Source organism: Mobula hypostoma, unplaced genomic scaffold (assembly GCF_963921235.1).
Source record: "Mobula hypostoma unplaced genomic scaffold, sMobHyp1.1 scaffold_82, whole genome shotgun sequence".
Lineage (NCBI taxonomy): Eukaryota > Metazoa > Chordata > Chondrichthyes > Myliobatiformes > Myliobatidae > Mobula > Mobula hypostoma.
Window position 1 is genome coordinate 84,209 of NW_026948251.1, and position 26,029 is coordinate 110,237.

At 46.1% G+C, this 26,029-nt stretch overlaps 1 protein-coding gene across 1 annotated transcript; it reads left to right on the forward strand.

Annotated features, from left to right (window-relative positions):
* Positions 1-1,379: 1,379 nt before the first annotated feature.
* Positions 1,380-25,517, forward strand: LOC134342186 (oocyte zinc finger protein XlCOF6-like). Its single transcript, XM_063040162.1, has 3 exons — positions 1,380-1,592; positions 8,765-10,353; positions 22,120-25,517. The coding sequence occupies exons 2-3, from the start codon at positions 9,175-9,177 to the stop codon at positions 23,038-23,040; spliced, it is 2,100 nt and encodes a 699-aa protein (XP_062896232.1). The 5' UTR covers positions 1,380-1,592; positions 8,765-9,174; the 3' UTR covers positions 23,041-25,517.
* The last annotated feature ends 512 nt before the right edge of the window (positions 25,518-26,029 follow it).

The following is a 26,029-nucleotide window of genomic DNA, read 5'->3' on the forward strand; positions in this document are numbered from 1 at the left end:
CTGAGCATTGGAGGAGTCTGTTCTGCTGATGTTAGCCTTAAACTAGACTGATGTTTAATATTGTGGATCTGTGAAAGATAAATCCGTTCTGTATCAAATCCCGTGTCTCAGGTACTTACTGTCTTTATCACACTCACAATGTACACTAGAGAGGCCAGTCGGCCCATCTGGTCCCTGCCCAGGTTTCTGTTCCATATCAGTATATGAAAATCTATCCCTGCCGTTCCCCTCTCACTCTCCCTGTGATGACAGGTTGCAACTAGTTACTACTCCGTGGGATAGGAGATTTTCTTTGAATTTCATGGAATCATAGAAATCTAGAGCCCATTACAGACCCTTTGGCCCACAATGTTGTGTCGACCATGTAACTTACTCTAGAAACTGTCTAGAATTACCCTACTGCATAACCCTCTATTTTCCTAACCTCCATGTATCTATCTAAGAATCTCTTAAAAGACCCTATTGTATCCACCTCTACCACCATCGCTGGCTGTGCATTCCACACACACACCACACTTTGTGTAAAAACTTAGCTCTGACATCTCCTCTGTACCTACTTCCAAGCAGCTTAAACCTATTCCTCCCTCATGTTAGCCATTTAAGCCCTGGGAAAAGCCTCTGGCTATCCACACGACCAATGCCTCTCATCATCCTATACACCTGCATGAATTTCCTGCATGCTTCTCTCCAGGCTGAATAAGACGATGAGCTCACGGTGGTTTTGATGTTCTTCAGGTCTCTGAGCTAAGGTGGTTAAACTCCTCCTTCCCCGCTCTTTTTAACGTTTTCTGTCATTTTCACTCATTTCAAAGGACTGTGCCATAGACAGCTGGGTTGTTGCAATGCACCTCTAAAGTCTGACAGCAGACTAGCGAGTGAATCTTAGATGGAGCAGAGGCAGAAACCAAAGAGTTGCCAGCCTGAGTCAGGGCTTTGGGGCTCCAGAAAGGGATGGGATCTAGAGTTTATGAGGAGGAGGAAGAAGAGGAATCAGACCAGCAGGATGTGGCTACAGAAACATTTGGAAGCTGATTGATTTTTAAAAAGGTGGTTAATTTCTGCAAAATACTGGAGAAAATCAACAGATGAGGCCGCAAATGTGGAGAGGAATAAATAGACAATGTGTAGGCCGGGTCCCTTCAGCATGCCCAGACTGTGTATTCCTCTGCTTAGTTGCTGCCTGAACTGCAGAGTTCATCCAGAATAGTGTGTGTGTGTGTGTGTGTGTGTGTGTGTCTATATTTCCAGCAACAGCAGAATCTCTTGTGTTTTATATCTGTATTTTGTAAGAGGATTGTACCTTGGCTCCTGACACGCGAACTGCCTGTTGATATTCAGTATATTATTTATAGAAGCTGCTTTCTGCGTGAAAACAGCTGCTGAGTTTTCTATACACAAAACACAGTGAGGCATGGACATGGAACCGGTGCCTGCAGAAACCTAAAGTCACCGTGATCAGCCAGAAAGCGGTGCCTTAAAAATAACACCCGCACTGCAGCACTGATTAAATGCGCAGGCGTCAGGGTTGTTGACGTTCCCGAATAACACGCATGCGCGCAGCACACAAAAGGCCGCGGAACGATCAGCTACAGGTAAGAGTGTATACCGGGCGGGGGGTTTCGACTCTGGCTGAGGGGCAATTGCTCCTGCCACCGTGGCCCGCAATCCCGGGGCAGTCCTGTTCTCTTCCCTCTCTCTCTCTCTCTCTCAGCCCCACCATCCGTACACGGGTCCCGGGGAGCTTCCGGCTGATGAGGGAATGGGAACCGATGGATCTCTCAGACAGAGCTGAGCTCCAGCTGTCTAAATGCAAGGATTGGGAACTCGGAGAAAGGGAACAAATCTTTTACATCAGCTGTTGAGAAAATCACCTTTGTTCTACCTTCAACCACAAACAAGAGAAAAGCTGCAGATGCTGGAAATCCAAGCAACACATACAAAATAAGTAAAACAGAATTATTTTCCATAGATGCTGCCTGGCCAGCTGAGTTCCTCCAACATTTTGTGTGTGTTGCTTGTTCTACCTCCTCTTGTTCTGGATGTTTCTACCCGTGGGAACATATTTTGACCCATTCTCTCCGGGTACACAATGATATCAAACACCTTTGTCCTGGGCAACATGCTTTCACATCACAAACGTGCCAGACTCCAATGAGACAGACTGCTGCCCTTCCCTTCATATTCTTTTGCATTGCCATCAATGAGTTCACCACCGTCAGTCACCTGGGGGAGGGTTCAGGAGAAATATTTATGTACAATACAGAAAATGATGTTACCTGTGTGTATTGTGGCAATGCAAAAGTTGCTGGAGAATTTGCAAGTGGGAACAAGTGGAGCGATATTGGGAAATCTGACTTTTTAAAATATTATTTTGCAAGCAAATCAGATATGGACAGCGTGCAAAATTTTTGTTGAGAAGATCCTTCATTACCCGCTACAGGCCTGCTACATAGGTTGTGTGAGAGTGCAGATGAACATGATCAAACCTAGGGGAGATCAAAGTTCTTATTGATTGTGATTTGCTAGCTGTTAAAATCAATACCTCTCTATATAAAATTCAGTGTGCACGTTTTTGTTACTGTTAAAAATTGCACAGCACAAGATATTTGCACACACTTGTCATTACAAATTTGAGGGGGCATTGGTGGGAAGGTGGGGAGACCTCCAGTGTCCCTGACACCCTCACCTACAAGATGTGTATCCAGCTACACTTTAAGGAGTTGGAACTCAAAATGGATGAATTCCAGATCATCTGGGACTCGGAAGGGTTGATAGATATGACATGAAGAGAGGTGAGTTACACCCAAGGTACAGGACACAGGAAACTGGGTGAGAGTCAGGAAGGGGAATGAGGTTAAATAGCCATCGCAGAGTACTCTTGTTGCCATCCCACACAACAGCAGGTAGACCACTTTAGAAACTTGTTGGGCGGGGAGGGGGGGGAATTACTTTGCAGAGGAAAGTCAAAGTGGTGATAGGGGATTCGTTAGTTAGGGAAATAAAACTAGCAGAGGTCTAATATCCTAGTGGTAAGGCTTGCTAGTGCTAGTGTGGCGGTGGGAGTGTTGGTTAAAGTTGCAGTGGGGTGGGGGGGTGGGAGCCAGAATGACAGAACAGATAGTGGAGAGGGTGGATTGAATTGAATTGATGTGATTACATACATCCTTCATATACATGAGGAGTAGAAATCTTTACATTACGTCTCCGTGTAAATGTGCAATGTGTAATTTATAGTAATTTATAATAAATAGTTTGTACATAGGACAGTCTATATAACATAGAAATACAGTTCTATCAGCATGAATTAATCAGTCTGATGGCCTGCTGGAAGAAGCTGTCCCAGAGCCTGTTGATCCTGGCATTTATGCTATGGTACCACTTCCCGGGTGGTAGCAGCTGGAACAGTTGGTGGCTGTCTCTGTAAATGTCCTGTCAGTGGAAAGTTCACATCTGCAGATTCGCTGTGCTGCCCGCACCACTCTCTGCAGAATCCTGCAATTAAGGGAAGTACAGTTCCAAACCAGGCAGTGATGCAGCCAATTAGATTGCTCTCAATATTGCCCCTATACAGTATTCTTAGGATTTGGTGGCCCATAACAAACTTCTTCAACTGTCTGAGGTGAAAGAGGCACTGTTGTGCCTTTTTCACCACACAGACGGTATGTACAGACTACATGAGATCCTCGGTCCCATGATCCTCTCATATCCCCTTTTGCCAATCACATGTCCAGCTCTTGGCTCCATTCCTCCCCCTCCTGTCTTCTCCTATCATTTTGGATCTCCCCCTCCCCCTCCCACTTTAAAATCTCTTACTAGCTCTTCCTTCAGTTAGTCCTGACGAAGGGTCTCGGCCTGAAACGTCGACTGTACCTCTTCCTAGAGATGCTGCCTGGCCTGCTGAGTTCACCAGCAACTTTGATGTGTGTTGCTTGAATTTCCAGCATCTGCAGAATTCCTGTTGTTTGAGATCCTCGGTGATGTTTATGCCTAGGAACTCAAAGCTGTTCACCCTCTCAACACCAGATCCATTAGTATCAACAGGGGTTAACCTGTCTCTATTCCTCCTGTCGTCCACAATCAGCTCCTTTGTTTTTCTGACATTGAGGGAGAGGTTGTTTTCTTGACACCAGACAGATGTTGTTCAGACCTAAGACGAAGTCAGCAATCAGAAGGTTGAGCATGGTGCGATGAATGTGCTGAGCTGTGTATATCACAATGCAAGAAGCATTGTAGGAAAGCCAGATGAGCTCATGGCATGGAATTATGATATTGTAGGCATTACTGGGAGCTGGTTGCACCCAACAGTCTGAGGGATTTAGAGGAACAAATTTGTAGAGAGTTCACAGACTATACCAAGAAACAAAAGTTGAAATTGTAAGTGATTATAACTTCCCATATGTAGCCCCCGGGTAAGCCTCAGGCTCGCTCAACTCGCTTACATCTAGGGGAAGCGGCCTTCAGCCCCGCCAAACTGGGTTTGTGTGGATGCTGTGGCCAGTTAGAAGATGAGGTTTTGTTCCTTCAAATTAATCACGGAAATGGGCACGTGATTGGGCTTTTCTTGTAGCGTGTGGGGCGCTGTCTTCTCCAGCATCTCCGCCTCCACATTCAAGGATCGGTGGCATTCCCGCAAAATAACAGACAATACAGCATATGCCATTAAATGATTACAATTTATAGATATTACTGGAACTATGTAATTCATAGAGATAAAATAAAAAAAGAAATAAAAGGCGCCAAACTTATCAAAGTTCACTTCGTGCATAACAGTTGGAGCTCAAGTAACGGGATCTTCTTTCCACCATTCAATCCCCTCCGACCACCTCGACCCGCTGCCTGGGGCCAGCCACAGTGGTCGACCAGACGCTCCACACGAGTCTGTCTTCGTCTCCTCTCCTCGCTGAAGACTCTGGGATCTTCTTTCCACCATTCGATCCCCTCCGACCACCTCGACCCGCCGCCTGGGACCAGCCACAGTGGTCAACCAGACACTCCACACGAGTCTGTCTTCGTCTCCTTTCCTCGCTGAAGACTCTGGGATCTTCTTTCCACCATTCGATCCCCTCCGACCACCTCGACCCGCCGCCTGGGACCAGCCACAGTGGTCAACCAGACGCTCCACACGAGTCTGTCTTCGTCTCCTCTCCTCGCTGAAGACTCTGGGATCTTCTTTCCACCATTCGATCCCCTCCGACCACCTCGACCCGCCGCCTGGGACCAGCCACAGTGGTCAACCAGACGCTCCACACGAGTCTGTCTTCATCTCCTTTCCTCGCTGAAGACTCTGGGATCTTCTTTCCACCATTCGATCCCCTCCGACCACCTCGACCCGCCGCCTGGGACCAGCCACAGTGGTCAACCAGACGCTCCACACGAGTCTGTCTTCGTCTCCTCTCCTCGCTGAAGACCCTGGGCCTCGAACTCTGGCTCGGGGTCCATCCCCTCGGCCAGTTCACAGCATCGTGTCCACTCTCTCTGTCCCCATCGTGCCTTCTGCGCCAAAGCCCGTGCATCACAATAGCTTACAGACACACAAGAAAGAATAACATCTATCCCAATTGGGTAGCAACTGAATACAACTCTCTTTGTAACCCAAACAAGCTGCTAGAGAGAGAACTTTCTCAGCAGTTAACATAACAAAGAAGCCATTTTGATTAGCCTACATAGTAACCTAAAAGAAGAAACCCCTTACACATATATTGACTGGGACTCCCATACTGTAAAAGGACTAGTTGGGGTAGAGTTTGTCAAATGTGCCTTAATCAGTACGTAAAATTTCTGATGTTGAAGTGTGCAGTAAGCTATTAGGAAATGGCCCAGGGCTGGTGACAGAAATTAGTGTACGGGAACATGTTGTCTCTAGTGATCATAGTGCCACGAGATTCCAAGTAAATACGGAAAAACAGAGGTATGGACCACAGGTTGAGATTCTAAATTGGAGAAAGTCAATTTTTAAGGTATTTGCAAGGATTTGACAAGTGTGGATAGGGACAGGCTGTTTTCTGGCAAAGGAGTACTTGGTAAGTGGGAGTTCTTCAGAAGTGAAATTTTGAGGGTGTAGAGTTTGTATGTGCCTGTCAAAATAAAAGTTGAATTGTAACTAGTGCAGGGAACCTTGGTTTTCAAGAGATATTGAAGCCCCATATATTTTGTTCCTCTAAATGCCTCAGGCTGTTGGGTGCTACCAAAACACATTAATGACTGCAGTATCATATTTCCACACCCTGAGCTCATCTTTCTTTAGTTGTCTTCTGTTGGTTTCTAAAAGCTTCTCAATCTTTTTTGCTTATTATCTGCCCTCTCTTTGTTTTTTATGTTGGCTTTGGCTTCTCATTTCAGCCACGGTTGTGCCCTCCTGCCTTTCCAATGCTTCCACTTTTTTGGGATGTGTCCATCACTCACCTCCCGACTTGCTCCCAAAAACTCCAGCCATTGCTGCTCTGTCGTCATTCCTACCAGTTTCCCTTCCAAACAAGTTTGGCGAGCTTCTCTGTCACAGAAACGTGGAGAAGGTCAGTGCAGAAACATGCCCACTCTGGAAGATCTGAATGGTAATTTATATGAGGAGACAAAATAGATGGGGGAGATTTTACATAGTATTTTTCCATCTGTATTTACTCAGGAGATGGACACAGAGTTCATAGAAGTGAGGCAAAGGGACATCACCTTCATGGACCCTGTACAGATTACGGAGGTGGAGGTGTTTGCTGTCTTAAGGCAAATAAGCATGGATAAATCACCAGGTCCTGACAAGTTGTTCCCTGGGACCCTGCGGAAGACAAGTGCAGAAATCGTTGGGGCCCAAGCAGAGATATTTAAATCGTCCTTAGTGACAGGTGAGGGACTGGAGGATTGGAGGACAGCCAATGTTGTTCTGCTGTTCAAGAAAGGCTCTAAAAATAAATAGGAAATTCTACATTGGTGAGCTTGACATCAGTTGTGGGGAAGTTATTGGAAAGTATGTGCAGGAAATCAATATATAAGTATTTGGATACATGTGGACTGATTAAGGATAGGCAGCATGGCTTTGTGCATGGTAGGTCATGTCTAACCAATCTTATAGAGTCTCTCGAGGAAGTTATCAGGAAAGTGGATGAAGGCAATGCAGTGGATGTTGTCTACATGGACTTTAGCAAAGCACTTGACAGAGTCTCATATGGGAGGTTGGTCAAGAAGGTTCAGTCATTCAGCATTCAAGATGAGATGGTAAATTGGATGAGACACTGGCTTTGGGAGAAGCCGAGGTTGTGGTTGCAGATGGTTGCCTCTCTGACTGGAGACCTGTGACTAGTGGTGTGCCACAGGGATCGGTGCTGGATCTGTTGTTGTTTGTCATCTATATCAGTAATCTGGATGATAGTGTGGTTAACTGGATCAGCAAATTTGTGGATGACACCAAGATTGGGGTGTAGTGGACAGTGAGGAAGACTATCATGGCCTGCAGTGTGATCTGGACCAGCTGGGAAATAGTTTGAGAAATGGAAAATGCAATTTAATGCAGACTAGTGTGAACCATTGCATGTTGGTAGGACCAAGGTCTTACACAGTGACTGGTAGGGCACTGAGGAACGCTGTAGAAGGAAGGGATCTGGGAATACAGGTCCATAATTCACTGAAAGTGGTGCCCCATTTAGATAGGGATGGAGAGAAAGATTTTGGCACATTGGCCTTCATAAGCCAAAGTACTGAGTACAGGAGATGGATGTTATGTTGACATTGTACAAGACATTGGTGAGGCCTAATTTGGAGTATTGTGTACAGTTTTGGTCACCGACCTACAGGAGAGATATAAAAGAGGTTGAAAGAGTCCAGAGAAAATTCATAAGGTTGTTGCCAGGTTTGGAGGACTTGGGTTATAAGGAAAGATTGAACAGGTTAAGTGTTTATTCCTTGGACTGTAAAACATTGAGGAGAGACTTGATGGAGGTGTACCACAATTATGAGGGGTAAAGATAGGGTAAATGCAAGCTGGCCTTCTCCACTGAGATGGGGTGGGACAACAACAAGAGGCCATGGGTTAATGGTGAAAGGTAAAATATTGAGGGGAACATGACGGGAAACTTCTTCACACAGAAGGTCATCCGGGTGTGGAATGAGCAGACAGCACAAGTGGTGAATGTGACCTCAATTTCAACATTTAAGAGGTTTGTGTCGGTACCTGGATAGTAGGGATATGGGAGTAGAAAGCTTAAATAGTTCAGCACAAACTAGATGGGCCGAAGGGTCTTGTTCTGTGTTGTACTTTTCTATGACTGTGACAAGAACCATAAATAATATTAATATTCACTCTAATTCCTTTTAACAGACCAACCGTTCATCTCAGCAGCAAAATTTTATATGGCGTTAAAACTGTGGCACTTTAATCTAACAGTGCATAAAAGAAAATCCTAGCTGCAGGTCAACAAAGGCTATTTGTGTGAGAGTGTTTCAGTTACTGTGGGGCCAGGCACCCATGCAGCTCAGTGGGAAGAGGGAATAATACCAATGGAGAGACTCAAACTGAGGCAAGTCACAGATTGGAGATGGCAGAAATGCCCCATTCTTATAGAGACAGGAAAAGCATCAGAGAGTTTAATTCCAGATACCAGATACCATTTAATTCCAGATACCAGCACTCTGCACAGTTAGAAGATGATTTCTCCTTCCAACTTGTGTTGACCCTCACTGTAACAGTGTGATGTCAGATCACTCCTTGGTGACTAAAGTAATCTCATCTGAAATGTTGTCCTTCACCCATTGATGGATTTTGTAAATCTTTTTACAGGTTAAAAACGACAAGGAATTTATCTACAGGAATCTCGAACACAACACGCCAGTTTTTCTGTATCTGTCCAGATATTTAAGAATTGGAGCAAGGGATTCACTCGATCTTCCTTCCTGCTCAGACTGGGCAGGGATTCAGTCAATCATCTGACTGACTGGCATGGTCGTCAATTTACACAGGGGAGAGGCAATTCCATTCACTTGCTCAGTCTGTGGGAATGGATTCACTGGGTCACCTCAACTGAAGGTATATCAGCAAGTTTACACTGGGCAAGACCATTCACCTGTTCTGTGGGTGAGAAGGGATTCAGTTGGTCTTCCCACCTGTAAGTACACTAGTCAGTTCACACTGGGCAGAGGCTGGTCATCTGCTGAATTCGTGGGGAAGGATTCACTCGGTCAGCTGACCTAATGGCTGACCAGCGAGTTCACACCAGGGAGCGTCCGTTCACCTGCTCAGACTGTGGGAAGGGATTCCATCAGTCAACCACCCTACTGGTACACAAGTCAGTTCACACTGGGGAGAGGCCGTTCACCTGCTCAGACTGTGGGAAGGGATTCACTCAATCGTCCAACCTAATAGTGCATCAGCGAGTTCACATCAGGGAGAAGCCATTCACCTGCTCAGACTGCGGGAAGGGATTCACTCGGTCATCTGACCTACTGGTGCACCAACGAGTTCACACTGGGGAGAGGCCATTCACCTGCTCAGATTGTGGGATGGGATTCACTCGGTCATCCAAACTGAAGGAACATCAGAGAATTCACACCGGGGAATGGCCATTCACCTGCTCAGACTGTGGGAAGGGATTCACTTGTTTATCTAAACTGAAGGTACATCAGCGAGTTCACACTGGAGAGAGGCCGTTCACCTGCTCAGACTGTGGGAAGGGATTCACTCGGTCATCCAAGCTACTGGCACACCAGTCAGTTCACACTGGAGAGAGGCCATTCACCTGCTCAGACTGCGGGAAGGGATTCACTTGCTCATCTAATCTGAAGGCACATCAGCGAGTTCACACTGGAGAGAGGCTGTTCACCTGCTCAGACTGTGGAAAGGGCTTTACTCGGTCACCCGACCTACTGGTACACCAGCGAGTTCACACTGCAGAGAGGCCGTTCATCTGCTCAGACTGTGGGAAGGGATTCACTCGGTCACCCGACCTACTGGCACACCAGAGAGTTCACACTGGAGAGAGGCCGTTCAGCTGCTCAGACTGTGGGAAGGGGTTCAGTCGGTCACCCGACCTACTGGTACACCAGCGAGTTCACACTGGGGAGAGGCCGTTCACCTGTTCAGACTGTGGGAGGAGGTTCACTCAGTCCTCCACTTTACAGAGACACCAGTCAGTTCACACAGGGGAGAGGCCGTTCAGCTGCTCAGTCTGTGGGAAGACATTCACTCGGTCATCCAACCTGGAGAGTCATCAGCGAGTTCACACTGGGGAGAAGCCATTCACCTGCTCAGAATGTGGGAAGGGATTCACTCGGTCATCCAGCCTAGAGAGTCATCAGCGAGTTCACACAGGGGAGAAGCCGTTCACCTGCTCAGAATGTGGGAAGAGATTCACTTGGTCATCCCAACTACTGGCACACCAGTCAGTTCATACGGGAGAGGCTGCTTCCCTGCTATGAATGTGGGAAAGCATTTCTGCAATCATCCTGCCTACAGAGACACCAGCGAGTTCACACTGGGTAGAGGCCATACACCTGCTCAGAGATTGGGAAGAGATTCTCTCAGCCATCTCCATCAAATGTGCATCATTGAGTTCACACTGGGGAGAGGCCGCTCACCTGCTGTGAATGTGAGAAGGGATTCACTCAGTAATCTAACCTTGTGACACATCACCGGGTTCACACTGGGGATAAAGTTTCAATAAGCTTCATGCTGGATATTTGTCCATCATTGTTTCTCAATGCAATTTTGAGACTGACTGTCGGTGCTGAACTCTGCAATTATTGCTGCTGCTCACCACACCCAGTTCTGCACCCTGGTCACTGGGCATGGGAGGAGTTTCTTCTGCTGCACATTCACCTTTAATGGGACTGGAATTTAATATTCTGGATCTGAGACAAATAAATCAGTTCTATTTTGAAGTCTGTCTCCGGTACTTAGTGAATTTATAACACACCTAATGTAGAGTAAAGAGGCAACTCAGGCCGGCTGGACCCTGCCAGTGATTCTGTTCCACGACAGTCCTTTTAAATCATCCCCTGTTGTTCATCTCTCACTCTCCCTGTGGTGATCGGTTCCAAACAGTCACCACTCTGTGGGTGAAGAGGTTCCCCTTGAATTTTCTGCAGACTGACGAAATCGAGCTGACTGCGGTTCTGTCTGAGATGTTCTTTGCCCCTCTAATCTCTCGGCTGAGGAAGAATAACATTGGTAGTTAACCTTATTGACGGCTCATTTCCACATTATAGGTCATTTTCCCTGCTGCTAAAGGGTTGTTAGAAAACACCCCTGTCCTCTAAAGACTGAAAGCAGAATGGGAAACCATCAGTTGGATGTTCAACGAAGCAGGGTGAGAAACCAGAGGCAGGTCTGCATCACATTGAATTAAACTGCTGCAGGATCCTGGAATGTGTTGGATTGTGTCTGGTTTCTCTTGGCATTTTCTGCACTTACTGCCTTGTTTGTTTGTATTTCCTGTATTTTCGATATTTTTCCCCCCTTTTTTTAACCACCTTGTCCTGTATTTCTGCAAAGAACCCCTCATGGATGGTCATACTCATTCCACTGGTTAATGTTTTCTTCCATAGTGGTGATTCATTTTTCTGAGTTGGCCTCTCATTTAAGTTTTCTGGTCTGTATTTCTTATCACGATTGCATAGACACACATGGAGTGCTGAATCCTGTTCATTTTTGATGAAAATATATACTTTCTGTTGTGTGATTTTTTTTCAAGTGTGTTATTTCTCTACCTTATTCTGTCCAAGGTAGTGTTAATCTAAGTGTGTTTGAGTGTAAATAGTCTTTTGTAAAGTTTTCTAGAGTTATTTATCTTTGTAAAATTTACTGATTGAAATGGGACAAAGATATTTTCATATAAAAAAGTCAATGTCGGTATTGATGCAAGTGTTTATTGCCTTTGTTGTATTTGTTAACTTTGAACTCTGTTTGGCAGGTTTTTTAAAGCCTTGAATGAAATTTTGTCAAAGGTTTTCCCTATTTCGCACTACTTTCTATTTTCTTTGCTTGTTGATATTCCAGATACGTGGGTATCAAGAGTCCCAGTGAAGGGTCTTGGCCAGAAATGTTGATTCCCATCCGTAGATGCTGCCTGACATGCTGAGCTCCTCCAGCACTTTGTGTGTAGTTCTCTAGATTTCTAGCATCTGCAGGTCCTCTTGTTTCCCAGATACTTACATGCTTCTTGAAAGAACAAGCTGGTAGTGGCTTTCTGTGGCTGTGTTTGTAAAATATTAAATAAAATCATTAGAAAGAGGTGGCATAGGGTTGGAAGGTGTAGAACCTGTGGGTAGAATTAAGGAACAGCAAATGTAAAAAAAAATCCCTGATGGGAATTGTATAGAGACCTCCAAACAGTAGTAAGTATGTGGTCCACAGATTACAATGGGAGATAGAAAGTGCGTGCCAAAAGGGCAATGTTACAATAGTCATGGGGGATTGTCATGCAGGTGATTAGGAAAATTAGGATAGTGTTGATCTCAAGAGGAGGAATTCCTAGAATGCCTACAAGATGCTTTTTTAGAGCAGCTCGTGATTGAGCCCACTTGGGGATCAGCTATTCTGGATTGGGTGTTGTAATGAACCAGATTTAATTAGGTCACTTCAGTTCAAAGAACCCTTAGGGGCAAGTGATCTTAATTTGATCAAATTCACCCTGACCTTCGAGAAGGAGAAGCTAATGTCAGATGTGCAATAAGCAGAATTAGAGAGGCATGAGAGAAGAAAAGATCAAAGTTGATTTTCTGGAAGCAATTTGAAAGGCACAGGATATATAAATCACAAAGAGGAAGTAGTATTCTAAAGGTAAGATGACAAAACCGTGACTGATAAGAGAAATCAAAGACAACATATAAACCAAAGAGTGGGCATGGAGCAAAAATTACCAGGAAGTTAGAGGATTGGGAAGCTTTTAAAAACCAACAGAATGCAACTAAAATAAATAAGAAGGGGAAGATGGAATACATAGGCGAGCTAGCCAGTAATATTAAAAAGGATACCAAATTTTTCTTCAGGTACATATAGTGTACAAGAGAGGTGGAAGTGGATATCGGACCACTGAAAAATGATGCTGGAGAGGTAGTAATGGGGTGGGGGTGCAAGGTGATGGTAGCGGAACTGAATAAGTATTGTACATCACTCTTATCTGTCGAAGACACTGGCAGGAATATGGAAGTCCCAGATGTCAGTTGTCAGAATGTGTAAAGTTATGTTACTCAGGAGAAGGTTCTTGGGAAACAGAGATGGTCTGAAGGTAAATAGGTCACCTGGACCAGATGGTGTTCACCCCAGAGATCTGAAAGAGGTGACTGAAGAGATGTAGAGTCAATGGCAATGATCTTTTGAGAATCATTAAGGAAATGATCTTCCACCCCTCTCACCCCCATACTTCTTCCTCTGACATCTCATCTTTTTTTTTCCCCAGTCCTGATAAAGGGTCTCGGCCCGAAACATCGTCTGTTTACTATTTCCCATATATGCTGTCTGGCCTCCTATGTTCCTCCTGCACTTTGTGTATGTGTTGCTTGGATTTCCAGCATCCACAGATTTTCTCCTGTTTTTGATAATAAAAGCAAAAGCGGGGTCATATAGTATAGCAAGAAAATAGTGGGAAGTTAGAGGACTGGAAACTTTTACATAACCAACAGGAGACAACAAAAAAAGACACACAGGAGAGACAAGATGAAAATTAAGATAAGTGAGCCAATAATATCAAGTATAAAAATTTCTTTTTCAGATATATAAAGAGTAAAAGAGAGGCAAGTATGGATATTGTACTGCTGGAAGGTGATGCTGGCGAGTTATTAATAGAGCAAAGAAATAGCGGCCGAATGTAATAAGTATTTTGTGTCAATATTCACTGTGTAAGACACCAGCAGTATCAGACCATAAGACACAGGAGCAGAATTAGGCCATTCAGCCCCATCAAGTCTGCTCCGCCATTCCACCATGGCTGATCCCGGTTCTCACTCAACCCCATGCACCTGCCTCCTCGGCAGATCCGGTAATGCCCTGACTGATCAGGCAATATTTCCCTGTACAGAAGCTATGCTGGCTTTGACCTATTTCATCATAAGTCTCCTAGTACCCCAAAACCTCATCTGTTATAATAGACTCCAACCCCTCCCCAGCCACTGATGTTAGGCTAACAGGACTATACCTTGCTTTCTTTTGCCTTCCTCCCTTCTCAAAGAGTGGATTGACATTTGCAATCTTCCTGACCTCCGGGACCATGCCAGAATCAAGTGATTCTTGACAGGTCATGACCAATGCATCTGATATCTCTTCAGCAACCTCTATCAGCACTCTGGGATGTAGTCCATCTGGTCCAGGTGACTTATCCACTTTAAGAACCTGAGTTTGCCCAGCTCATTTTCCTTTGTAATAGCAATGGCACTCACTTCTGCTCCCTGACACTCACAGATCGGATCTCTGGCACAGTGCTAATGTCTTCCACAGAGAAGACGGATGCAAAGTACCTATCAAGTTCATCTACCATCTCTTCCCCATTTCTACCTCATGAGCATCATTTTCCAGCAGTCCAATGTCAACTGTCGCCTCCCTTTCTCATTTTTATAACTAGTTTATATTATTGTCTAGTTTGCCCTCTTATTTTACCTTTAGCATTCTTACCTATTTTTCGTTGCCTGTTTTGGATTTTAAAAGCTACCCAATTATCTAACTTCCTACTCACTTTTGCTACCTTATATGCACTTTCCTTCACTTTTATACAGTCCTTAACTTCCTTTGTCAGCCACGGTAGCCTAGCCCCGCTGTTTGAGAGCTACTTCATCGGGACATATCTATCCTGTACATTATGAACTATTCTCAGAAACGTCAGCCATTTCTGCTCTGGTATCATCCCCACGAGTATCCTTCTCCAATCCACCTGGAGAATCACCTCTCTCATGCCTGTGTAATTCCCTTTGTTCCATTGAGATACTATGCATGTGACCTATGCTCCTCCCTCACAAATTGCAGTAGGAATTGAATCATATTATTGTTCCTGCCTTCTAATGGTTCCTTTACATTAACCTTCCTAATAAGATCTGGGTTATTACACAACACCCAATCAAAGATTGTAGTTCCCCGAGTAGGCTCAACCATCAGCTGCTCTAAAAAGCCCTTTCGTAGGAATTCAATACATTCCCTCTCTTGCGATCTGACACAAATATGACTTTCTCAATTGTTCTGCAGATTGAAGTCACGCACTACAATTGTGTCATTAAATTTATTACATAACTGCCAACCATTCGGGAGTATCTGGGGCAGAAGTGAGGATACATGCTTTTACCAAGGAGCGAAGGTGTTTTGGAAGCTGAAAGGCCTGAAGGTAGATAAGACTCCTGGACCAGAACGTGAACACCCCAGGATTCAGAAAGAGGTAGCTGAAGAGATTGTGAAGGCATTAGAGTCATAGAACACCACAACACAGGAAAATGCCATTCGGCCAATCTAGTTCATGCCAAAACATTAATCTGCCGAATTCCAACAACTTCCACCTGGACCATAGCCCTCCATATCCTTCTCATCCATGGACCAAAGCAAACTTCTCTTAAAGGTTGAAATCATCCCTGCCACTTGCTCTGGCAGATCGTTGCACACTCTCCCCGCCTCTGAACGAATAATTTCCCCCTTAGTTTTCTCTTAAAGTAATGAGTAATGATGTATCACCAATCAACAGATTTTGGAATGGTTCTGGTGGACTAGAAAGTACAAATGAAAGGGAGGCAGAATAAAGAAAGTTGTAGGACAGTAGTTCGGCTGACCACAGTCGTCAAGAAGGTGTTAGTATGTATTAAGGGTGAGTTTTTTGGGTACTGTAATTGGGGACGCCTGATGAAGTAGGCCAAGGTCAGCCGGAATCCTTTAGATGAAATTATGTCTGACAAATCTCTTGGAATACTTTGAGGAAATAGCAGGTAGGATAGATAAAGCAGAGCCAGTGGATGTTGTTTGACTGGATTTTCAGATGATCTTTAACAAGATACCCCATGAAAGGCTCACTGAGAAAGTAAGGAGGCAGGAGATCCAAGGCGACATTGTTTTGTGGATCCAGAACTGGCTTTCCCACAGAAGGCAAAGAGTGGTTGAAGATGGGTCAAATTCTGCATGGAGGTCGGTGACCAGTGGTGTGCCTCAGGGATCTGTTCTGGGACCCCTACTCTTTTTATAAATGACCTGGATGAGGAAGTTAGTAAATTTGCTTATGACAAAAAAGGTTGGGGGTGTTGTGAATAGTGTGGAGACCTGCGTAGGAATTGTCGCTGTCGCTGAAGCGCTGATCGAATGCGCATGCGTCAGGGTTGCGGATTGTCCCGAATATCGCTCATGCGCAGTACACAAAAGGCCTCGGAAAATCGGCTCCAGGTAAGAGATTTTCCCCGGTTGCCGGATTTGGAACAATTGCTGTGAGCTCCGGATACCGTGGCCCGCAAACCCGGGACGGTCCTGCTCTCTTCCCTCTCTCTCAGCCCCACGATCCGTACACGGGCCCCGGGGAGCTTCCGGCTGATGAGGGAATGGGAACCGATGGATCTCTCAGACAGAGCTGAGCTCCAGCTGTCTAAATGCAAGGATTGGGAACTCGGAGAAAGGGAACAAAATCTTTTACATCACCAGTTGAGAAAATCACCTTTGTTCTGCCTCCAGTCACAAATAAGATAAAATCTGCAGATATTGAAAATCCAAGCAACACACACAAAATGCTGGAGGAACTCAGCATTAGTACTGTTTTCCATAACGCTGGCTGGCCTGCTGAGTTCCTCCATCATTTTGTGTGTGTTGGTTGTTCTATCTCCTCTTGTTCTGGACCTTTCTACCCGTGGGGACATGTTTTGACCCATTCTTTCTGAGTACATAATGATATCAAACACCTTTGTCCTTGGCAACAAGTGCCAGACTCCAATGAGACAGACTACTGCCCTTCCCTTCATAATCATTGGCCGTCAGTCACCTGGGGGAGGGTTCAGGGGAAATATTTATGTACAATACAGAAACTGGTGTTACCCGTGTGTATTGTGACGATGCAAACGTTGCTGGAGAACTTGCAAGTGGGAGGAAGTGGAGTGGTATTTGGAAATCTGATTTAAAGTGTCATTTAGCAAGCAAATCAGATATGGACAGTGTGCAAAAGCTGGTGTGAGAAAATCCTTCATAACCCTCTACAGGCCTGCTACACAGATTGTGTGAGAGTGCAGATTAACTTGATGAAACCCAGAGGATATCAAAGTTCTTATTAATAGTGATTTGCTAGCTGTTAAAATAAATCCCTCTCTATTTAAAGTTCAGTGTGCACATGTTGTCACTGGGTAAAAATTGCACAGCACAAGATTTTTCGGCACACTGGTCATTACAAATTAGAGAGGACATTGGTGGGAAGGTGAGGAGACCTCCAGTGTCCCTGATGCCCTCACCTGCAAGATGTGCATCCAGCTGCAGCTTCGACATACCCACCCCACAGAATCCACAGCCTCCCGTAACTTCCTGTCGTCTATCACGCAGGTCTTAGACGACGGCAAGCAGGAGAGTCTGGATCGGCCACTGACCCTGGACGAGCTGACAGGCTCCATCCGTTCCTTTGGGTCGGGTAAGACTCCCAGAAGCGGCTCTGTGGAACTGGATGGGCCCAGACCTGCTGGAAGTGTACAATGCTATGCTTCTGGCCGGCAGTATGTCTGAGTCCATGAGGAAGGGCATCATCACCCTCATCTGCAAGCAAAACGGGGAAAGGGAGGACACTAGAAATTGGAGACCCATCTCTCTCCTGAATGTGGATTACAAGATCCTGTCCAAGGCTATCGCCAACAGGGTCGAGTCTGCTCTAGGACAGGTGATTCACCCGGACCAAACCTGTGCTGTACTGGGCAGGAAAATCTCAGACAACCTCGCGCTGCTGAGGGACACCATCGCCTACGTGCAGGACAGGGTAGTGAACACCTGCCTGGTCAACTTGGACCAGGAGAAAGCCTTCGACAGGATATCACACACGTACATGGCGGATGTGCTTTCCAAAATGGGATTTGGGGAGGGAATCCAGAATTGGATCAGACTGCTCTACACAGACATCCGTAGTGCAGTCCAGGTCAACGGGTGGGAAACAAACAGCTTCCCCATCAGGTCGGGAGTCAGGCAGGGCTGTCCCTTCTCCCCTGTCTTGATTGTCTGCTGCATAGAACCCTTTGCGGAAGCCATCAGGAGGGATGAGGGCATAAGAGGGATGACGCTGCCAGGCAGTGGAGGGACCCAAGTGAAAACCTCCCTGTATATGGACGACGTCACTGTCTTCTGCTCTGATCCGAGGTCAGTTGACAGGTTGATTGGCACCTGCGAACAGTTCGAGCTAGCGTCGGGGGTCAGGGTCAACCGCACGAAGAGCGAAGCTATGCTCTTCGGCAACTGGCCCAACCGATCCAGCGTCCCCTTCACCATCAGGTCTGACCACGTGAAGGTGTTGGGGATCTGGTTCGGAGGGGCTGAGGCATGCAACAAGAACTGGCAGGAGCGGACTGCCAAGGTGAAACAGAAACTGGGACAGAGGGGAGGGCGCTCCCTGTCAATAACGGGCAAGAACCTGGTCATCAGGTGTGAGGTGCTATCAGGGCTGCTGTACTTGGCGCAGGTGTGGCCCGTCCCCCGCTCCAACAGCTCGGAAATCACCCGAGCTGTCTTCAGATTCGTCTGGGGATCCAAGATGGAGCGGGTGAGACGGACCGTCATGCACAAGTCGCTGAACAACGGGGGCAAGAACGTCCCCAATGTCGCCCTCACCCTAATGGCCAGCTTCGTATGTGGCTGCATCAGGTTGTGTGTAGAACCCAGGTATGTGGGCACCAAATACCACTATGTGCCCAGGCTCTACCTGTCGCCCTGGCTACGAAGGATGGGTCTGGCCCCACTCCCGCGCAATGCCCCAGTCAGCTGGTCGTTGCCGGCATACCTGTCCTACGTAGCAAAGTTCTTCCAGGAGAATGCCTTTGACCACGGGGCCATCAGGCAGTGGTCGGCACGTAATGTCCTGCAGGCACTGCAGGAGAAGGACGTGATGGACACAGTGGGGTAGTTCCCTGAGCAGACCGTCCAGTTCATCTGGCAAAATGCCTCATCGCCAGATCTAACCAACAGGCACCAAGACCTCACCTGGCTGGCGGTGAGAGGGGCCCTCCCAGTCAGATCCCTCTTGTACGCCTGGAACGTCATCTCCGCACCCCACTGCCCACGGGAGGACTGCAGTGAGGAGGAGTCTGTGACCCACCTCTTTGCACACTGTCAGTTCGCAGAGAGGGTGTGGAGGAGGATGGACGGGCTAGTGTCACGTTTCATCCCCAGCAGCTGCGTAACACAGGACTCTCTGATCTACGGGCTGTTCCCGGGGACGCACACAGAGACCAACATCCGGTGCTGCTGGCAGATCATCAACTCAGTGAAAGACGCTCTTTGGTCGGCCCGAAACTTGATGATCTACCAGCACATGGAGATGTCCGTGGCAGAATGCTGCCAACTGGCACATTCTCGGCTGCAGGAGTACGTGCTGAGGGACGCACTGAAACTCGGTGCAGCCACCGCAAGGGCCCGGTGGGGAAGGACCACAGTATAGGTTTCTTCACCCGTGGGAGTGGGAGGGGCCGGGTGGCGGGGAGTATACCCCTCAACAGTGGTGTGGAAAGGTGAACAACTGGAGTGCCACGTGGGTGGCCATAAGTATGGATATGTACAGACTATAAGGGAAACGTATGTAAAGGATGGGAAGTTATTGAATGGTTTATTGTATATATTTATTTTTGAATATAGTATATTTTGAAACATTAAAAAAACCCTGCACTTTAAGGCATTGGATCTGGTGTTTTATAAGGAATAGGATGGGAGGTAGAAAATAGCATTACTGGTCAGGGATAGTATCACGGCTGTAGAAAGGGAGGACACTGCAGAGGGAGTGTCCACTGAGTCGGTGTGGCTGGAAGTCAGGAATAGGAAGGGATCAATCACTTTGCTGGGAGTAGTCTATAGTTCCCCAAATAGCCCTCGGGACACCAAGGAGCAGATAAGCAGACAGAGTTTAGAATGGTGCAGGAAATACAGGGTTGTAGTTATGGGTGATTTCAACTTCCCTCGTATTGACTGGCACCTCCTGACTGCAAGGGGGAGAGATGGGGCTGAATTTGTCAGGTGCATTCAAGAAGGATTCCTGACACAGTATGTAGACCGGCCGACGAGAGGAGAGGCCATACTAGATCTAGTTCTGGGTAATGAACCTGGTCAGGTGGCAGACCTCTTAGTGGGGGAGCATTTTGGTGAGAGTGACCACAACTCCCTTAGCTTCAGCATAGCTATGGAAAAGAATAAAAACAGACAAAATGGGAAAGTGCTAAACTGGGGAAGGGCTAACTATGAAGGGATGAGGCAGGAACAAGCGAGAGTAAATTGGAAATAGATGTTCAAGGGTGAAAGCACAGCAGTAATGTGGAGGAAGTTTAGGGACCACTTGTGCTGGGTTCAGGATAGGTTTTGTCCCTCTGAGACAAGGAAAAAATGGTAGGAAAAGGGAATTGTGGCTGACGAAACACGTGAGGCAACTCGTCAAGAGGAAGAAGGAAGCATATGTTAGATATAAGAAGCAGGAAGCAGGAGGGGCTTACGAGAAATATAGGGTAGCCAGGAAGGAGCTTAAGAAAGGACTTAGGAGAGCTCGAAGGGGGCATGAGAAGGCCTTGGCGTGTAGGATTAAGGAGAACCCCAAGACGTTCTATGCGAATGTGAAGAACAGAAGGATGGCAAGAATGAAGGTGGGGTTGCTCAAGGATGAAGAAGACAACATGTGCCTGGAGATGGGGGAGGTTGGGGAGGTCCTAAATGAATACTTTGCTTCAGTATTTACAATTGAAAAGGATCTTGATCAGGGTGAGGTCGAGATAGAACACGCCTGTGTGCAGGACAATGTGGAGATTAAGGAAGAAGAAGTGTTGGATCTTCTTAAAAACATCAGTAAAGAGCTTTTCCAAATGTTCCCGTTAAATTTTCACTTCCCCACTTATCCATGACCTCTGGTTGTCATCCCACCCAACCTCAGTGGAAAATGCTGCTTTCATTTACTCTATCTATACCCTTATAATTTTGTATACTTCTCACAAATCCTCAATGCAATGCATAATTTCCTTGTTTATGTTTAAAGCCATTTTTAGGTGTATAAGATGATGAGGGGCATTGATCGTGTGGATAGCCAGAGGTTTCTTCCCAGGGCTGAAGTGGCTAACACAAGGGGGCAGAGTTTTAAGGTGCTTGGAAATAGATACCGAGGGGATGTCAGGGGTAAGTTTTTTATACAGAGAGTGGTGGGTGTGTGGAATGCACTGCCAGCTATTTCTGTGAGAGTGTTTCAGTTACTGTGGGGCCAGGAACCCATGCAGCTCAGTGGGAACAGGGAATAATACCAATGGAGAGAGTCAGACTGAGCCAGGTCACAGATTGGAGATGGCAGACGTGCCCCATTCTTATAGAGACAGGAAGAGAATCAGACAGTTTGATGGTCATTCCAGATGCCAGCACTGTGCCCATTTAGAAGATGATTTCTCTCTCCAACTTGGGTTGAACCTCACTGTAACAATGTGATTCCAGATCACACCTTGACAACTCAAGTGATCTCATCTCAAATGTTGTCCTTCACCCATTGATGGATTTTGTAAATCTTTTTACAGGTTAAAAATGACAAGGAATTTGTCTACGGGAACCTCGAACACAACACGCCAGTTTTGCTGTCTCTGTCCAGATATTTAAGAAGTGGAGCAAGGGATTCACTCGATCATCCGTCCTGCTCAGACAGTGGGGAGGGATTCACTCAGTCATTTCAACTGAAGGTACATCAGCAAGTTCACACTGGGAAAGGCCATTCGTCCATTCTGTGTGTGAGAAGGGATTCAGTCAGTCTTCCCACCTGTGGACACCAGAGGCTGGTCATCTGCTGAATTTGTGGGGTAGGATTCACTTGGTCATCTGACCTAATGGCTCACCAGCGAGTTCACACCGGGGAGCAGCCGTTCACCTGCTCAGACTGTGGGAAGGGATTCTCTCGGTCATCTTACCTAATGGTACACCAGCGAATTCACACTGGACAGTGGCCATTCTCCTGCTCGGATTGTGGGAAGGGATTCACTTGGTCATCTCAACTGAAGGTACATCAGCGACTTCACACTGGCGAGAGGCCGTTCACCTGCTCAGACTGTGGGAAGGGATTCACTTCGTCATCTCAACTGAAGGTACATCAGCGAGTTCACACTGGAGAGAGGCCGTTCACCTGCTCAGACTGTGGGAAGGGATTCACTCAGTCATCTGACCTAAAGGCTCACCAGCGAGTTCACACCGGGGAGAGGCCATTCACCTGCTCGGACTGTGGGAAGGGATTCACTTGCTCATCTCACCTGAAGGTACATCAGCGAGTTCACACCGGGGAGCGGCCATTCACCTGCTCAGACTGCGGGAAGAGATTCACTATGTCATCTGATCTACTAAAACACCAGTCAGTTCACACCAGAGAGAGGCCATTCACCTGCTCAGACTGTGGGAAGGGATTCACTCGGTCATCTTACCTAATAGTACACCAGCGAATTCACACTGGAGAGTGGCCGTTCTCCTGCTCGGATTGTGGGAAGGGATTCACTTGGTCATCTCAACTGAAGGTACATCAGCGACTTCACACTGGCGAGAGGCCGTTCACCTGCTCAGACTGTGGGAAGGGATTCACTCTATCATCTCATCTGAAAGAACATCAGCGAGTTCATACTGGAGAGAGGCCATTCACCTGCTCAGACTGTGGGAAGGGATTCGCTTCGTCATCTCCACTGAAGGTACATCAGCGACTTCACACTGGCGAGAGGCCATTCACCTGCTCAGTGTGTGGGAAGAGATTCACTTTGTCAACTGATCTACTGAGACACCAGTCAGTTCACACCAGAGAGTGGCCATTCACCTGCTCAGACTGTGGGAAGGGATTCACTTCGTCATCTAATCTGAAGGTACACCAGCGAGTTCACACTGGGGAGAGGCATTTTTATGCTCAGACTGTGAGAAGGGATTCACATCGTCATCTAAAGTGAAGGTACATCAGAGAGTTCACACTGGGGAGAGGCCTTTCACCTGCTCAGACTGTCGGAAGGTATTGATTCTGTCATCTCAACTGAAGGTACATCAGCGAGTTCACACAGGGGAGAGGCCGTTCACCTGCTCAGACTTTGATAAGAGATTCTCTCAGCCAAATCAACCGAATGTGCATCATTGAGTTCACACTGGGGAGAGGACGTTCACCTGCTGTGAATGCGGGAAGGGATTCACTCAGTCATCTATCCTATGTAAATCCCGTTTTGGCTAGCAGCTTAATATAGGGGGTGATAGCCCCCCAGCCTGGGAAAACTTAAGAAATCTCATTTGGTTGAACGCTGCGTGATGTGTCCCCTGTTACAAATCAGTACCCCGAAATAACAAGAACAGTACAGAGTATGTGATTACACGGTTGAGCTTTATAATTCTTACTTTGACTATAGGGTCAGGAAAGAAAACCAAAAAAAGAAAAGGGGCCCACTCTCTCCATTCGCGTCTTCTCATCTCTCCCCAGCAAAAGACCGGGAAAATCTGTCTTCCAGACTCACATGAAAGAACAACATTTCTCTCAGTGGATAACCCCGCATTCCAAAATCCTGTTATCTGTAGTCATAACCTAAAGATTGCTGCTACAGAGAAACCATTACCTCAGCAATGAAACGTTACAGAGAGGCCATTACATTAGCAGTGAAACTTACAACATATTACACTTGTGACACACTGCCGGGTTCACACTGGGGAGAAAGTTTCAATCGGCTACATGCTGGATATTTGTCCATTATCATTGCTGAATGCAATTTTGAGAGTGACTGTTGGTGCTGAACTCTGCAAATATTGCTGCTGCTCACCACACCCAGTTCTGCACCCTGGTCACTGGGCATGGGAGGAGTTTCTTCTGCTGCATATTCACCTTTAATGGGACTGGAGTTTAATATTCTGGATCTGTGACATATAAATCAGTTCTATTTTAAACTCTGTCTCTGGTACTTAGTGAATTTATGACACACCTAGTGTACAGTAGAGAGTCAACTCAGGCCGGCTGGACCCTGCCAGTGATTCAGTTCCACGACAGTCCTTTTAAATCCACCCCTGTTGTTCATCTCTCGCTCTCCCTGTGGGATGGGGTCCAAACAGTCACCACTCTGTGGGTGAAGAGGTTTTGCTTGAATTTTCTGCAGACTGACGAAATCAAGCTGACTGTAGTTCTGTCTGAGATGTTCTTTGCCCCTCTAATCTCTCGGCTGAGGAAGAATGTCATTGGGAGTTAACCTCTTTATTCAGGGCTCATTCCCACATTATGGGTCATTTTCTCTACTTCTAAAGGGTTGTAAGGAAACACCACTGTCCTCTAAAGACTGAAATCAGAATGGGAAACCATCAGTTGGATGCTCAACGGAACAGGGTCAGAAACCAGAGGCGGGTCTGCACAGGCAGAGTTTTGGGCTCTGGACGATGGTCGGGGTAGGAACGTATGATGAGGAGAAGGGAATCAGCAGCGGGGCGTGGCAACGAATGACAGAGTAGCAACATTTGGAAGCTGATTGACAGGGAAAATAGCAACATACATCAAAGTTGCTGGTGAACGCAGCAACTAGTCCTGACGAAGGGTCTCGGCCTGAAACGTCGACTGCGCCTCTTCCTATAGATGCTGCCTGGCCTGCTGCGTTCACCAGCAACTTTGATGTCTGTTGCTTGAATTTCCAGCATCTGCAGAATTCCTGTTGACAGGGAAAATAATTTGTTTGTCTGACTGATGACACAAACAATACCTGTGGTGAGGTGCTCCACTGGTCGAGGAACATATGTGTGTTGGGAATGGTTTTATCTATTGAGGGAGTTGTTCCTGCTTGTTTATCCTGTAACATTATATCCGGATGGTTATTATGGATTGTCCTATCTGTAATAATGTATTGATTATCATATAATCTGTAAGATTTGGACTCTAAAACTGGATCGGGCTTGAATTTATGATGCCTTAATGAAGTGATGGAGGGCATTCATGAGTTTGTATTTTACAGCAAGATTTTGGTGAATGATATTTACCACTTGATTGTACCTTTGTAATTAATCAGATTGAGCTAAACTGCTGCAAGATCCTGAAATGTGTTGGTTTTTGTCTCGTTTCTCTTGGCATTATCTGCACTTACTGCCTTGTTTGTTTGTATTCCATGTATTTTTGATTTTTTTTCCCCCCTTTTGTTAACCACATTGTCCTGTATTTCTGCAAGGAACCCCTCTGTTTCTGGGAAGAGGTCTCCAACTCTCAGTCAGGTGCTCGATGCTTCCTTGTCACCATCTCGTCTGCTCAGATCGTTGGGATGTCTTCCATGGAGGGTCGTACTTATTCCACTGGTTAATATTTTCTTCCATAGGGATGATTCCTTTTTCTGAGTTGGCCTCTCATTTAAGTTTTCTGGTCTGTATTTCTTATCGTGATTGCATATACACACATGGAGTGCTGAATCCTGTTCATTTTTGATGAAAATATATACTTAGAAGTTTTATCTGACTGTTGTGTGATTTTTTTTCATGTGTGTTATTTCTCTTCCTCCTTCTGTCCAAGGTAGTGTTAATCTAAATGGGTTTGAGTGTAAATAGTCTTTTCTAAAGTTGTTATTTATCTTTGTAAATTTTACTGATTGAAATGGGACCAAGGTATTTTTATATTTAAAGAAGTCAATGTCGGTTTTGATGAAAATGTTTATTGCCTTTGTTGTATTTGTTAACAATTGAGCTCTGCTTGGCAGGTTTTTTTAAGCTTTAAACTAAATTTTGTTAAAGGTTTTCCCTATTTCGCACGACTTTCTATTTTCCTTGCTTGTTGATATTCCAGATACGTGGGTATCAAGAGTCCCGAAGAAGGGTCTTGGCCAGAAATGTTGATTCCCATCCATAGATGCTGCCTGACATGCTGAGCTCCTCCAGCACTTTGTGTGTAGATTTCTAGCATCTGCAGGTCCTTTTGTTTCCCAGATACTTATATGCTTC